Source organism: Polypterus senegalus, chromosome 14 (assembly GCF_016835505.1).
Source record: "Polypterus senegalus isolate Bchr_013 chromosome 14, ASM1683550v1, whole genome shotgun sequence".
NCBI lineage: Eukaryota > Metazoa > Chordata > Cladistia > Polypteriformes > Polypteridae > Polypterus > Polypterus senegalus.
The window spans coordinates 109,252,868-109,270,668 of NC_053167.1; the positions used below are offsets into that span (position 1 = coordinate 109,252,868).

Below are 17,801 nucleotides of genomic sequence, written 5' to 3' on the forward strand. Positions count from 1 at the left end.
AAAATGACAAAGGATGAACCAGATTATTATTTCAGTTTGTTTCAACATATGAGTGGGGACCCAAAACTTCTTGCAGTCGGTCAATAGCCCGGGAGAGGGGTGTAATTATCAAATATTCTGTGAAGTGCTATGTGCCTACAACTCAGGTTAATCAGTCTGCTGTGTGGGAGTTTTATTTCTGCCATTTATTCTATAGTTGTGCAGATGAGTTCACCGATTTCTTTTTCTCTAAGCTATCATGGCCCATTTTCAAGAGATAATGATGATTGCATTTTTCGACACTGATGGACTTTTTGATAAAGAGTTTGCTTCCCGTGAACCGACTACTAATCAGTGACATTACACTGAACTGCTGAGGTACATTGAAACATCAGGAAGTAGAAAAACGATGAGAGCAGTAAAACTGTATTTTTCACCCTGACAATACACGTGCACACACCACATTATCGGTTGAAGAGTTTTTGACCAAAAATAATGTGGTTGTTGCTTCACACCCCAACGTATTGACCAAATCTTGCTCTTTATGACTCGAAATTAAACTTGAGGCTGAAGGGGAGAATATTTGCTACTGCATTAGGAATCCTAGAAAAAACACAGGAGGCTCTAGACGTGGTAACAAAAGATGAGTGCACAAAATGTTTCTAGGAATGAGAATAGTGTATTGCATCTCAAAATGAGTATTTTGAAGGTGTCCAAAAAAGAATTGCTGTTTTATCATAAAGGTTCTTTTTTAACAATTCTGGAAAGTTTTGGGTCCCCCCTCATATATTTCAATTTTTATTATACTGCTTTTTTGTCAGAATATGATCACTATATAAGTCCACCTTAATTGCAATTATTTGGAATGCCTTGGCTCTTGACTGCTTTCCAAAAACTATTATCAATCTAAATGAATGTGTTATGACGTTTGACAAGGTTTGCTGTAGGACCATGGGTAAAGTCTGTATGCTGATTGCCACTTTTCTCATTTTGCCAAAAATCCAGTTTCATGTTACTTTTCAAGTGTAACTCTTTGAAATGATTGCAAATGTGTAGCTATTGTTGAGAGGGGTGGGGAGGGGATCAATAAAAAGGGGGATATTTTTTAAACCTGTGAAACCATTAACCCTTGGATTAGTCTCTAGTGTGTATATGTGTTGTCTTGTTTCTACAGACTGTAATTGTAATCCCTTTGGCTCAGTCACTGATCGCTGTAGTGGCACGGGAGTTTGTGAATGTAAGAAGGGAACGACAGGGCCTAAATGTGATGAATGTCTTCCAGGATTTATATGGCACAATGGATGCCAACGTAAGTAAAACAACTTCAGAGCAGCCCTCCTCCCCTGCAGTTTGATTTTCTTCCTATTCTTCTTGTTATTAACAATATAATTTTGCTGCCAAGGCTTACAATTGCTAGCATGAGCAGCTAATGACATCTAACTGAACCAAAACCAAACCAGTTAAAAAAAAAAAATCACTTGCCTACATGGGCCAGACCTAGAAATGAATGGCAGTGTTTCTTTTTGTTCAGTTAAGCTTATGCACTGATTTTTTAAACTACTTTCTAAACCTAATTACCAAAATAGATGGGTAATTTGGAATTCTAATGTTGCACTTTTTTACTTGCATGGTTCACAGCATATATATTTTGTGTTAATTGAAAAAGAGTTAAAGGTCATGTGGTGAATGCAGTTTAGTTTTATTTGCAGCTTAAAGCATGCCCTTTGCACTTTTGCACCTTTCTTGGGTTTTGGGAGTTGAGCTGCTTTATTGCACTGTTTTGATTTTTAATAAAAATAACTTTTTTCTTCATAGATGAATGAGTACATTGAGTGACTACGACCTTTTGTAGTCTGTGTGTTGTCTACAACAAAATTTTGCTTCCAAAAGTAACTGTTTTCTATTATGTGTCTTGTTAATTACTGTTTTTTTTTAATAATGTAATATTATTGAATAGTAAACCTTGTGTGCAGCATTCATGGAGTAGTAAGACAATGTGAACAATCTGCAGTTATTTTAATAAATGATTACAATTGTTAGATGTTAATATTTGTGGAAAGGTGGACTTAATAAGACAGACACGTTTAAACATTGAGTTTGGCTGCAAATCTTCTTGAAAAAGACCAAAGCTGTCTGAGTGATCAATCAGTTTTCATTTTATGCTAATGCTGCAAATAATGATGTAAATTTTTTATGCAGTTCATATGGAATAACATAACATTCCCAAACCCACTTTATCCATCTCAGGGTTCTTAGGAGACTGGAGCTTAACTAAGAGGACTTGGGAACAAGGTAGGAGCAAGCCATGAACAGGGCACCAGTCCACAGAAGGGCTTCTTCACGCACACACTCAAACTCACTCAGTGCCAAAATACAGCTGCCAAATAATCTAACCTGCATTTCTTTGTCGAAATGGGAGGAGAACTAGCACATCTAAGAGAACATCCAAGCAAATACAAGGAGACCATGATTGCTCCTTGTTGATGACTGGGCACAAGATTTGAACTGAAGACGCCAAGTCGGTGAGACAGTGCCAATACATTTACATTTTACATATTTATGCTTTGCAGATGCTTTTATCCAAAAACAGGCCAACATAATCAATTAAACATCAGTCTGGGGGACTGTTCAGGAGCAAGTATTACATGACAAGGTTGCAAAATCGATGACCACAAGTGAAAAGTTCAGGACAAAATGCAAGCTAGTTACAAGAATCTATCAAAGCCGTTATCAATTCACCAAAAAAGAGTCTTCACGTGCTTCTTAAACACATTGAAGGAGTCACAATTTATGGAGGTAGACAGTTAATTCTACCAGATTGATGCTACACATGAATAGAGTCTGGATTGATATTTGTTCCATGTGGAGATGACATCACCATATACCATTCATCAGCAGATCTGAGAGGAGAAGAAGGAAAACAGAATCTCACACGTGTCCCCATACATGACCTGTTGACTACTCTGTAGGCAAGCATCAAGGATTTGAACTTAATATGTGCCAGTACAGGGTGCCAATACACTAATCTAAAAATGGAGTGACATGTGCCTGCCTTGGTTGGTTGAATACTAGACATGTTATGGCATTTTGAATTATCTGCAGTCGTTTGGTGACACATGTCAGTACTTCTGCCACCAGAGAGTTGCAGTAGTCCAGATGTGACAAGACCAAACCCGGTTTACTCTGTCAGATAAGTTCTTATCTTGCAGATGTTCTATACAGTTAATCTACAAAACCAAAAGGCCATTGCAATAAGGTCAATGAAGGACAGTTGGTCATCAATCACCACTCCAAGATTACTTACCTTCTTGCCAGGTGGTAGCAATAATGAGCTGAATAGCTAGGGGAATTGCGATAATAAGAAGGTCCACCTTTGCTAGGTTGATCTGGAGATGGTGTTTCTTCATCCAGGCTGCAATATTAATGAGACATTAAGCGATTTTAGCTGATACAGTGTGGTCCAAAGGAGGCAATCCCTGGTACTGTTGTGTTTGGCTCAGTGCTTATAAGAGAAACTATGGGACAGGATGATAGGGCTTAGTGAGAACAGGTATAGAAAGAAGAGAGAGGGCCCAGCACCAATCCTTGGGGCATTGCCTGAAGCACCCTTGACATCTCATTTCCAGGATCTGCCCAAGGGTAGGAGAGAAAATACCTGATTCGATGTTAACTGTATGTATTGAAGACAGAAGGAAGAGGTCTTGCAGAATGAGGACAGATGACATGTTGGTAGCTCTAGCCAACTGTGACATATGAACAGCAGCACGTAGAATGGTGGTGTGGTTCCTCTTTAAGCCTGACTAATTAGGAACAAGCAGTCTGTTCTGTAGACAAAAGGAAAGCACTTTACTGGAGACAGCATATTCAAGTGCTTTAAATAGAAAGGAGAGGAGAGAGGCTGGTCTGTAATTATCTCCTTCAGATGGGATTCTTGAGAAGGGGATTTATTAGATAACAACTTTGCCAAAATGCTGCTGTTCAGATTTCACAAAGAGGTGTAGGATTTTAGTGCTTGATTTTAGTATGACAATGCCTACAAACTGCATTGTTATACTAAGCTCTGCCTTTAATAATAATAATAATAATACATTTTATTTTTTCATAGGCGCCTTCCTAAACACTTAAGGACACTGAACAATAGATGAAACACACATTATAAACAAAACTAAAATACAAAATTTAGGACACTCTCACATTTGGAGATGATCATAATCAAATTTTCCCTTTAAAACACTTCTCTGAATATATGTTAGAAAACACTTGAAAAACATGAAAAACGCTTGCAAAATGTCATTAATAAGCTTGAGAAACACCAAACGGTGGAAATGTATAATGCTTAAGTATGAATGGGCCCTAAGACATCCTTCCAGAGAGTAAAATTGTAATGTGTCAGCCAAGACCCCATTCTCCCTAAACCTTCACCATGTGACATATTCAACTTGTAAGTGTCCAGCATCTACACAATTTACAGCCATGCTTCAGAGTAATAGTTTTTGTCTGTTAGTGTGAATTTTGGGCATTGTAATATAATGAAACAAACATTCAGAAAAATATACTATGCATCACAGACATGCAGATAACAACTGTGAGCCTTACTTACTTACTTACTTAGGCTGTTCGAAGGCCGTAGTGAAATGACAGACCTTTTTATACATTAGTGTAGTGATAGGTGGCATGTAAACATAATAATTAACACTTGTGTTGTAGCTCCAGACTCCTTAGTTCAAAACACATTCTGGTCACTGTTTAAGTGCCATTTGCATGTTCTCCCCATATCTGTATGGGTTTTTCCTACTTATCCCAAAGAATATATTTTCAATTAGTTATAGACTTTAAATTGTATAATTATAAATTAGTTTGAGTACCGTATATACTCGCAGATAAGTTCTCCCGCGGATAAGTCAGCACTTGATTTTACTGTATGATCTCTAGTATTTTATAATGTTGGTCGTATAAGTCAAATGCAGAAAACTCACGCTATTGTTCCAAGAGATTATGATATGCTAACACCCACTTGAGAGAGTAACCACGGCGCACACTGCTTTTTTTTTTTCTATGTATTGTGCCTACGTGACCACACGGTAATACCCAAAATATTCCGAAGCAACGTTTGCACTAATTTGTGTTTTTTGAATTTCACACCCTCATATATCTTTGCCGTAATAGCATCCCTTATCTACGATGGAGCATTTGATTAGAAGAAAATATGAAGCTGGCTTTAAATTAAACGGCATTGAAGTAGTGAAAGAAATTCATAACTGCGCTGTGCTCAATGTGTCTGAAAAACTGATGTGAGATTGGAGGAGACAAGAAGATGTAAAAAAAAAAAAAATTATGTGCCACATTTTTGAAAGGGCATATACAGTAAGTGGGAGTCTGATTTTATGATCGAATTTTTGGGTTTCAAGACCCAACTTATACGTGAGTTTATATGGTACATGTGTGAATGGTTCTTGTCATCAGTGCCTTCTTGCCTTCACACTGTTAGGGAAAACAGGCTGTATTAAAAGTTCCTGAAATATCTATGCATCCAGGCTGACTGACACCATGCTGTTACCAGAGCTAGGAAACCTCCTGCCAACACACTGATTTAGTGGCGGTAAGGATGGTCCTTGTGTGACGATCCACTCCAACTCACCTACAATGAGAATTCACAACTCAAAGAGCATGCAGATGACAGACATGTAGATATCCCAGGTTTTCTGGCAATAACTTTTAGGGAGAATACACTGCAAATATAAAGTAGCAGAGTCACAATTAGTAAATTAATCTAAAATGGACATCTTTAGTGCAATAAACCTGAGGGGATTCACCCCGTGTACTAATCAATTTACTGTGACTTGACTAAATAATCTAACAAAGCATTGGCCTTAAAAAAGTTAGGTTCATTTGCATCACACAGTCAAGAACCATTTCAGATTACACCACTCCGCATACAGATAAATGGTATATTCTTTTAATACATCTGTGTCTTACTATTATCTAAAGGTCCCAAAATAGTTTAACAGATTAAAAGCATTTGGCAAAGATTCATTGAATACGACTTCTTATATATAAATTATTATTAAAGACAAATGAAGTGAGTTTAAACATCATATGATCTCATCGTCATAGTGACGTACTGAATACCAATAGTTCAGAATGTCTACGTTTAATGGGCAGGCACACTCTGAAGCATTTGTCAAATTTATACAGAAAGTTTTCCCCTTACATCTTCTACTCTGGATCAGACAAAGGAGGAGGTATAGGAAATGGATGGATTGTCAGGGGAAAAAGTCAATCATAAAAACAGTTCATTCGTGCTCAGTATTAACCTGGTTAAAAAAAAGCATTTATTTACATAGTACTGAAATGTATTTTTATTATAAGTACTTGGAGTACATCACAGTCTGAGGCTCACTTCTAAGGATGCACACAGCAAGCTTCATTCTACCAGTGTATTTCTATCTTTGATAATGCTCTGTCACTGCTCTGTACTGTGCCATGCCAATCAGTAACCACTTCATAGAGTATCTATATCTATCCCTCCACTGCACTTTCGGCTGACCTTCTTAAAACCTTACATTTTGAATCCACTTATACTTTTACGATTTTCAAACAAACCACGAGAATCTCAGAAAATCGCTGGGGCCTTTTTACTAGGAATCCTGTCGACATTTACTGTACAAACCTAAGAACTTAGGATTCTAAGATTTAGGTAGAATTTTTCTTTCTGTTGTTATGTTAATGCTACACCAGTGAGAGGGCAAAGGCTCAGAGACACTTACAGTAACCATCATCAAGGCAAATAACACACTCAGAATAGGAAGCATGTGTTTTACATATGTTAACTGAAGTGTGAAATTCCCATTTGAGCAGTGGGTTTGTTTCATTGATGGACCAACATGTCAGTTACCAGCAGGAACATCACAACAGGAGCAGGTGAGTGTAAGAGACGTGGTTTCAGCAGCAATAAGAGGTTACATCTTTGAAGGAGTAATGCAGTGGGGGAGCAGACTAAAGGTGAGGATCAATATGGCTTTGATGTAATGAGTGCAGTTACCTCAGTATGTGCACAAGAGGTGCAGGGTGTAGTGAAAACGTGCATGAAGAATGTTCAAAGGATTAGAAAAGAAGAGGGGAAGAGGCAGAAAAGCAGGGGCACCAGCATAACCTGATTCTTAAGTCAGCCTTGGCATTAAGCTGCTTGAGTCAAGCTGTTGAAATTTCCTGGCCTTGATGGTGTGTGTAGAATTTGTTGAGTTTATCTGAATTAGTGTAACTCAAAACAATATATACTTGTTATTAACATGTTTTCAAATGGAAAAGGTGCTATATAAATAAAATGCATTATTATTATTATTATTATTTTTTTTTTTTATGTTTTTGTTAATGTATTGAAGCTATATTGAAGCAACATGCAAGTAATCATTTAAATAATTAGCATTATGAACACAGTATAGTTAAAATAGTACAGATTACATGCAACTAAAACACAAACTATAATACTGAAATTGAAAGAAATAATATAATGCAATATATGCAAAAAAATATATATCTCCGCCTTAATAAAAGGATAAGTGCCTGGGTATCTGTGTGTCCATCTGGTTGCTCTATCACTTTCATTCCAAAAGATGGCACATCACAAACATTTTATTAATAAAATACTTTGCATTTGTCATTTCAACAGATAGCACATCACAAATATTAACAACTGCTTTTACAAATCCTATAACAAATGGCATATAACAGAGACATATGCATTGCTTTTGTAATGCCAACAGATGGTATGTCAAAAACATGTGTAGTAATACAATGTACTGAATTTGTCATTCCAACAGATGGCATATCACAAGCATTTGTAGTAATGTATTTTGTTACTCCAAATGTTTGTAATGCATCTATTGGAAAGACAAATACAATGCATTTTATAATTACATGCTTTATAATGGATGGATGGATGCTTTATAAAATACATTCCAATAGATGGTGCACTGCAAGCATTTACACTGATTTCTACATTAATTACATTCCAAACTGTCCTAGACGGGTAGCAATATATATACAGTATATACATATACATATATACACATACACATGCATGCAGACAGGTTGATCAGATTATTAGGTGGACCTGTCCACTGTTCATTAGTAAAAATAGCATGCTCCTGTAATGTGCTAATCATCTATCTGCATTTCAATTCATATTTCATGCTAACGTGGATCGGGAGATCAAGTTATCATTCAGCCAAACGTTACCACGGGTTTGAAGTGTGATCTAATCAACCATGGGAGAACTGTTGATGCCAGACGTGGTGGTAATAATATCTTAAGAACAGCTACTGTCTTGTGTTCTCATGGACTACAATGTTTACATTGCACAGGAAAATGTGTGAAAAACAAAATGCATCTTGTGAGCAGCAGGTCTGTGGTGAAGGTACCCTTTAAATTGAGTGAAGAAAAAGGAGAAAGGCCACATTCATTAAAGCTATCAATAAGCCACAAATACTCAGGTAACAGCTCTTTGCAACAGTTATGTTTAGAAGGACATCTATGAACACAAAGCATGTTGGCCCTTGCAACAGGTGGGCTACAGCAGTAGAAGACAATGCCAGTTTCAACTCCTTTTAGCTAAGAATAGAAAGATGAGGTGCCGAGAGCATGCAATAACCTAAATTGTATGATTGGAGATTGGGAAAGGGCCACCTAGTCCAACAAGTTCTCATTTCTGCCACAGATGGTATGCTCAAATTTTCATAAATTCATTACGTTTTTGTCTCTTTGGCACAAACTGGTGACAGGAGTTTAATAGTGTGGAAAATATTTTCTTGGTGCATGTTAGTTTTCTTTGATGTCACAGCATGCCTAAGCAATACTGCAAACTCCAGCATCACTGCAGCCTTGCTCAGGATATGCGGATTTGAAACTGAATGGATTGCAGGTTGGATGTTCAGTATCATCCCTTTATGTCCACAGCCTTCATTTCTCACATGAATAATTCCAGAAGAATATTGCTCCATGTCACCATGCATGCCTCATCACAGGCTTCTTCTAAAACATGACTTTATCATTAGCTTACTTGAATGGATTGCACAGTTCCCAGGTCTCAATTCAGTGGAGCACAACTACGATGAGAGGATGAAATGGGATGTTCACAGCATTAATAACGTGTGGCCAAACAATCTGAAGGGACTGTGTGATGCTATCAAGTCAGCGCTGACCATAATCACCAAGGCATGTTTCTTGAACATTGTTGGAAAAAAATCCTTACAGAATTCAAAGTATTCTGGAGGCAAACAGATTACAAACTGATAACAGATTGGTGAACCTAATGACTGTACATATGATCCATCCATCCATCCATTTTCTAACCCGCTGAATCCGAATACAGGGTCACGGGGTCTACTGAGCCAATCCCAGCCAACACAGGGCACAAGGCAGGAACCAATCCTGAGCAGGGTGCCAACTCACGCAGGACACACACAAACACACCAAGCACACACTAGGGCCAATTTAGAATCGCCATATGATGATGCAGTCTATTTTGGGATTCAGTATAAAGCAGTTTTCAGGTATCCCCAAACCATAATGAAGTTGAGGAGATCAAAAAAATACAAATGAGTGTTCATTAGTTAAACAGAGATCACAAAAAGATACAAACAATGGTAGTAACAAAAAGTGCAAGAACAGAATAGAACCTTGTAGTCACTCTAGGCCTACCTTCATGTCTCTCAAACTCCTGTCTGTTTTTCAGGTGGCTTTCAACAATCCTCAGTACAGTACTGTCACCACACCCAGGTCCTTCATCTCTGTTTGAGGTCTGGTACCTCTCCCACTTGCCTCACACTTCCCAACTCCACACTTGTCTGTTCTTTCATCAGAAAACTGGCTGTATGATTCTAACCCCCCAGCTCCCTACACACACAACCTGGAATTATTCTGGCTTATCCTGAAATGACCTCAGTGGTAGCATGAACACCAGTCTAGGTCCCCATACCTCCATACCTGTATAGTGTCTATTAGCATCACTGCACACCTGTGCTGTCCATGGTACTAAAAGGCCCAGATGTTGCAAGCCTTGCCCATATCAGTACAGTACATTCATTTACCTGGACCATGTGCCCCTAGTAACCAGGAGTATTTTATTCCACAATTTTCTTTTTCTTCCTTCTTGTCAGCCCAACCAATTGCGGAGTTCCTTGCTTTTTGTTCCTTGCCTTCTTTCCGGGAGGTGTTCAGAGATTCTTTACAGTGGCAGTTCTTTACAGTATGCTGCCTGCACCAAGATGTTTTATTGTCAGTCAGTATTTCATTTCATTGCATGAGTTTCTAGCTGATGTTAAACTGGGCCTTTGGCTGTCCTTTTTGGTCCTGAATTTTTCCCATTATCTTATGTTCCAATTACTGTATAGATTGTGATGGGTTGCTCAGTGGGTCAAGAGATGTGTTCTGTTCTGTTTATTTATCATTTTATGTTCTCCTTGCATTTAATTCTCCCTTATTGATATATTTTTGATGTCCCTTGCATTATTCAGAATAAGGAAGTCACTACTATAGTAGCCCATCTCTGTGACCACGAAGGGCAACCAAAACAGTCCTGCAATTATAAAAAAAAAAAAATTATAAACCTCACAGCAATTGCCTTTACGTCACTTTCAAAATACTCCTTTTGAGATCCAATACTCCAAATCCTCTAACATGTTAAAGTATTGAGGATTCTACAGGAAAGCTTCAAGAAAAACGTCCAGAGACGTGGCACACCCAAAACTGAATTTTGCACCATGACAATGCACCTGCTAACACGACGTTGTCAGCTAAAGAGCATTTGGCCAAAAACAATGTTGTAGTTGCTTTGCACTTCTTGTACTTGCCAAATCTGGCGCCGTGACCTCATTTTGTTAGATTGAAGGGAAGAAATACATTCAGGAGTACAGAAAATGTTAACAGGAATGAGAGATGTACTGAGATAGGCATTGCATCTCTAGAAGAATATTTTGAAGTTGACTGAAGAGGATATATATATATATATATAGAGAGAGAGAAGCAGCATATTTATTTATTTTCCGGCCCCTTATATTAGCTATATACACTGCACAACAAAATTAAGGTCTCTTAAGTCACAAATTGGATCTCAATTATTGAAATATTTGAGTCAAAAACCTTCATAGGGAGTAATACTGGAATGCTGGGAAGGAACCGTGAGGGATGATGGGTCTGATGACGTCAGGAAAGATGGCGGAGGAAGGGCGGAAGTAGACGTACTGCGGGAAGGCTTATGATGGCGGAGCGTCTTTTTACTGGAAAAATAATAGGAGAAAGGTTAGTACCCCGCCACCCCCTGCCGGCGAACGTCTTCCGAAGTGGTTTAAGGTCTGTCTGCGGTCTCCTATTCGCACGTGCGTGACAATATATATGTATATATATATATATATATATATATACATGGGCCTACACTCACATACCATATATACTTTATATATATATATATACAGTATATATATATATATATATATATATATATATATATATATATATATATATATATTATATATATATATATAAAGAGAGAGAGAGACAGAATTTATTTATATTAGCTATATACACCGCACAACAAAATTAAGGGAACACTTAAGTCACAAATTGGATCTCGATTATTGAAATATTTGAGTCAAAAACCTTCACGGAGTAATACTGCGTAATTCTTAAAAAAACAAAATTATGTAACAACAGTCAATGGAAACCAAAACCCATTGAGGGCTGATTCAACATCGAAACATGAATTCAACTCACGTGAATTTCATTGTCCGACACCGGGAGGAACCCAGAGCCTACTGCACCAGTGTAAGGTCTGACGATGGCTCTTACGATTTCATCCCGGTACCTATCAGCAGTCAGGGTACCATTGCCTAACTCATGGAGGTCTGTGTAACCATCCAAGGATATGCTGCCTCAGATCTCCACTGACCCACCGCCAATCTGGTAATGCTGGATGATGTTGCAGACTACATAATGTTCACCACAGCATCTGTCACATGTGCTCAGTGTGAACCTGCTATCATGTGTGAAGAGAAAAGGGCACCAATAGAGGAGCTGACAATTGTGGTATTTTTTGGCAAATGTCAATCGAGTTGCACGGTGCTGGGTTGTGAGCACAACTCCCACTAGAGGTCATTGTGCCCACACTCATGGAGTCTCTTTCTGACAGTTTGGTCAGAAACATGCACACCAGTAGCTAGCTGGAGGTCATTTTGTAGAGCTCTGGCAGTGCTCTTCCTGTTCCTCCTTGAACAAAGGAGCAGATACTGGTCCTGCTGCTGGGTTGATACGCTTTAACGGTCCTATCCAGCTCTCCTCGTGTAACAGCTTGTCTTCCTGGTATATCCTCCATGCTCTTGAGACTGTGCTGGGAGACACAGAAAACGTTCTTGTGACAATATATAAGGATGTGACATCTTGGAGCAGCTGAACTACCTGTGCAATTTGAATCAGCTGTAGGTACCAAGTGGTGCCAAGGACAATGGCAAAACACAAAACTGGTATAGAATCATACAAGAAAGATTAGGAGAGAGTAATTGCCTGCCAAAGCATTCTCTTTTTGGTGGTTGTCTTGCTGTTGCCTCTCCAGAGCACCTGTTTTTACTTTCATATTTCACCAAAGCAGGTGAAGTTGATTCACAATCTCTTAAACGTCCTCACTGGACAGATTGATATCCCTGAATCTTAATTGACTTGATGTTAGACTGGGATTATTAAGTATTTTTAGGCATATTTTATACCTATATATATAATTTATATAGGTAAGTGTAAGAGGCCAATGATCATCTCCTTGGTACTTGCGTATATGAACTGTGAGTTTAGCATTTGTGGAAAACCACAAAATCAAGTGTTGTGATATTTTACTGTAAAGTTTATAAAACTACGACCAGCTTTTTTGTCCTGTATTACTCCTAAACTCCACTTTCCTAGATAAACCATACTCTACAAATGATCATAGTACAGGCAGTAATGACGATAAGTACCGAATGCCATACAGCTCATGTCTCATAGATCAGAACAATAGAACAATGTAGAAACCTCTCAGTGAAGATAATTACAGGAAAGGCTGTGGGTATAATTCACACTTAATACCTAGTTTTCTTTCAGCATATTGATTAAATATTAAGTTTTATTAATGAATCAATTGAAAACTCCATTATCGCACATATGAATCACCCTCTTAAAAAAATAAAAAAGGCATTTGGCGCTCCAAATTTGTTGAGAAAGCTTTGCCAAAAAAAAAATAAACTGAAAAATGAGTAAAGCATTTAGAAGCCAGGCATAAAACAATCAATTTGGCTCACTCACCGCTTTCTGCTTCACTGAATCTGCCATAGTCTTTAGTATTTTAGCAAATTTTAAAGTGAATTCCCTCCCATGTTTCTGTGCTCAGCACAGTTTAACAGCATGTGGAGTCAAAATCACATCAACCGACTAAAAGAGTGTGTATGAGTACACTTAGTACATTACAGGGCTAAAGATAATTATTTTCTGTCCTCGGTGTAGAATAACGGTTTGCTCATGAAGCAATCCACTGACCATGAAGATTTCCTCCCCACTCTGCCATATAACAAAGTGACAAATTTGTCTGCTGGAGAAGTCATTTAGTTTTTGCCCACTTTAGCTAGGTGCAGAGTCAAGTTCTCATTGATGGACTGAACGGTGAGCAATGAGCACACATTTCAGCATGATTTCCGCACAAAGTATGGAACCAATACCTGTGGTTTACTTTTCACTGCCACACATGGAGAGTCAGCTTGACCCGAAGCCACCTGAGCATTGTCTCGGCTGTATGTTTCAGGTTTCTGGAAGGTGATAGGATATCTGTATTCTGAAAAATATTTCTTCAAGGATCTCTCTAAATGTAGTTATATAAATCCTTTTCTCAATTCTGACCAGTCTCTCTGACCCCACTGCTGATAAGTATCTTCCGTAAGTACCCTCATGCTTTACTGTAGGGATGGTATTAGGCTGGTGTTGAGCAGTGACTGGTCTTTACCAGGCAAAATGTTTGGGGTTCTGCCCATAGACTTCAATTTTCGTCTCATTAGGCCAGAGAATTTCTTTCTTCATGCTTTCAGAGTCCAAGTAGCTGTCATATGCACCTGATTAATGGAGTGCTGCTGAATTTTTCATCATTCCAGCAGGTTCTTTCTTCTCCATAGAGAACATATGAAAATCTGTTAGAGTGACAATTAGGTTCTTAGTCGACTTTGTTCTTGCCCAGTTACTCAAACCTCGAAAGAGTTCTGGTCGTTCCAAACTTGTTCCATTTTACCATTGTTGTTGCCACCGTCCTGTTGGCAACACTGAAATGCTTTTACACCCTGGCCCTGGTCAATGCCTCACCACAATTTTATCACAATTGCCTACAGAGTGTTCCTTGGACTTGTTTCTGGTCCCGATATGCCCTGTGAATTGTGGGACATTATATACACAGGTGCATGTGTGCCTTTCTAAAAATGCCCAGTCTATTAAAGTTCTAGATGCATCTCAAGGATAAATACTGCTAACTGGACCCACGTGACCACAATCTGGAGTTCACAGTAAAGGTTCTAAACACTTGTAGAAATGAGAGATTTAAGTTTTTGATTTTAATTTAATTTCCAAGCTTTTCTGAAAACATTTTGCTTTCTCATTACGATTTATTGAGTGTAGATTGATGGGCAAAAACTGTACATTTCTGAGTTTAAAATGAAAGCTACAACACAATAAAGTGTGCAGAAAGTGAAGGGGTCTGGTTATGTTGTAAATCCACTGTATTCGTTTTTGTAATTTCTTAATCCAACTTTAGGGTCACAGGGAGCTATAGCCTGGAATTGAACCCTGGGCTCTGGAATTTTGAGATTGTTGGCCTTATTATACATTTTTGGAAATGATTCATTTTCTCACCCTTTTGCATCACACATTTTATGATCTTTCTTTTGTTTAATTATTGATTATTTGTTTTTCAACAGCACAAAGAAATTGTCCACTATTTCTTCTTGATACCACTAAAATGTTATTATGTAGACAATTACCAGATTTTCCCTTTTTGGAGCTTTTTTAATGTGTACTTTAAATCATTCACACAGCAAAGCTATACAGCATGATTTCATACAGCCTCTGCCTGTTAAAGAACGCCTGGACAATGGTGGACAAAAATCAAACTGGAGCTGTCCCATGGAAAGGCCTGAACATCTGGTGCCTTCTGCTCAATCCACCTGCATTGTAACGCACAGGCTGAAAGGCACACAATCCAATCTACCCCAGAGACCACCTTTCTGTTTTTACAGTAGAGGGCTGATTATATATGCATGAGAAGAACCTCACTTCTTCTCTAACAAATTCTTGTGTTAAAAATGTAAGAGGAAAAAAAATGTAATCCCTTTAAATCCACGTGAAACTTCAAGTGGCAGAAGTTGAAAATCTTGTTATATGCACTTTAGGTTGTCAGTTAAGGCCGTGCCAGTCCTGAACAGTTTCCTTAATAGTCCACCAAAGGCAACACAAGTATTCTTTGGAGATATGTTACCCAAAATCATAAAAAGATGAAAATGTGCAATGTCATCATTACTATAGGATAAGCTCAGAATTATATTTAAACATTACACTAATGCTAAAATTCATTATAAAAAAAGACTACTTTTTATAATACTACTAGGAGGGGAAGCCCCCCGCCTCCTCCGGTGACCAAGCTCCAGTTGTGGCCAGAATATTAGTAAAATCTGTAAATGTACAAAAGAAAAATTATTATTCATTGGAGCCAAAATGGGGTAGCATGGTGGCACAGTAGTAGCGCTGCTGCCTCTCAGTTAGGAGACCCGGGTTTGCTTCCCAGTTCCTCCCTGTGTGGAGTTTGTATGTTCTCCCCGTGCCTTTGTGGGTTTCCTTCAGGTACTCCGGTTTCCTCCCACAGTCCGAAGACATGCAGGTTAGGTGCATTGGCGAATCTAAATTGTGCTTGGTGTGTGTGTGCGCATTGCGGTGGGCTGGCGCCCTGCCCAGGGTTTTTTTTTCCTGCCTTGTGCCCTGGGATTGGCTCCAGCAGACCCCTGTGACCCTATGGTTGGAATAAAGCTGGTTGGATGGATGGAGTCAAAATCATGAAATTCTATAAACATGTAAAAGAAAAATTAATTATTATTTAACGGAGTAAAAATCATGAAATGAGAATAACATATTTACTCTCTTACCGATTAGAGTATTCCCATTAAACTAGAGTCCATATTTTAGTTTATATTTAAAAGAATCAAAATATCTAACAACATCACATTAAATTTTGACAAATTCTGAAAAGAATGATACCCAACATATAAATGTAGGTTTTAAAAGAAACACGATTTAAAGAGACAAAAAACATGACATAAAAACATCACATAAAATCATTGCACAAAATTGTTGCACTTTTAGGCTTAGGATTTTATAAATAGAGAGTAGATTCAGTATGAGCCCTGCGGTGGGCTGGCGCCTGCTAAGGGTTTGTTTCCTGCCTTGCGCCCTGTGTTGGTTGGGATTGGCTCCAGCAGACCCCCGTGACCCTGTAGTTAGAATATAGCAGGTTGGATAATGGATGGATGGATTTATTATGATTCTGTTATTTTTGCACATGAGAAGACATCCAAACAGATGAAGCCATATTGCCTTAAAATGAAAAACAAAAACTGCAAAAATATCCAAAAAACTATAAATGGAAGCCATGCAGTTTTAGAGGATATGCAAAATATATTATGTTGATCAAAGCTAATATCTGCTCGTTGACAAGTATGAGGGAAATAGAAGAGTGGTCCAGAAGTAAGATTATAGAGACAAGACAGGACAGCAGCCAGATACTGTAGTTGGAAACTGAAGACCAAAAGGTGGTTAATGGCAGGCACTCCTAGAAGAAGGGCAAAAATTTGCCTGAGCGTTTTCTGGATAGAACTGGAAGTAAGGACCTTTGCTAAGCCCATGGTGTGGCACAAACAATGCATTTGTTTAGCTCTTGTTGCATAGCTGTAAGTGGCTAATAGATGTCATGTTGGCATAGAACATAGAACATAAGAAATCGGACAAACAAGAAGGTCATTCAGTCCATCCAGCCAGTTTGTTTAGCTAATAGCTAACCTGTCCCAAATTTCATCCAGATTCTTATTAAAGACTGTCAAGGTTTCTTCTTGAACTCCACGTCTCGCTAGTTTGTTCCAGAGTCCCATGACTCTTTGCATAAAGAAGTGCTTCCTGGCTTCATTTTTAAATGCACTTCTCCTTAATTTTTATTACTGTCCTCGAGTATGTGATTCACCCTTAAGCTAAAAAAATACCTTTGAGGAGTTTGCATGGTTGGATTAAGTCTCCACTCTGTCTCCTTTGCTTGAGTCTGTCAGAGTAGGCCATGTCCCAAAGACATGTAACGCCTTGTTTGATTAGTCACGTCAGACTTAGCGTACCATTTGTTAACATCTTATTATGCAGCAGTAAATGACTAATTGATGCACACTGGTATCCTCTATTCTAAACTGTTACAGAGTAATTCTTTATGGTTTGGTGGTCACAGGCCCACCCATAGCTTCACTCCTGGGTGACACCACATGGGAGGACAAAACTAAGCATATCACAAAAAATTAACAGCATCAAACCCTTAAACACTGAGATTAGATAACTTTTTAATCAGAAATGAGTAATTGTTATTTTTTTAACTTTCCTAACACTGCTTTTTTTATTATGCAATATGTCTACGATGGTCCTCAAAGCATAAGTGCTGCATCATTCTAAATTGCTGTTCAGGGTGTCCGTCCTTGTTCAATTTTTGAACCTGAAATTAAATTAATAATTCAGATTGTTGTATT

General features: G+C 38.2%; 1 protein-coding gene across 6 annotated transcripts in view; it reads left to right on the top strand.

Annotated features, from left to right (window-relative positions):
* The window catches only part of ntng1a (netrin g1a), a 510,418-nt gene that overhangs the window by 463,142 nt on the left and 29,475 nt on the right, over window positions 1–17,801 (top strand). For 3 of the 6 annotated variants that reach the window (XM_039735641.1, XM_039735644.1, XM_039735642.1), the window contains one exon: window positions 1,154–1,288. The exons of the other annotated variants lie outside the window; for them this stretch is intronic. In XM_039735641.1, coding sequence (XP_039591575.1) covers window positions 1,154–1,288 — 135 coding nt within the window. The remainder of the gene's footprint in view (window positions 1–1,153; window positions 1,289–17,801) is intronic. 6 annotated transcript variants of the gene reach the window in all.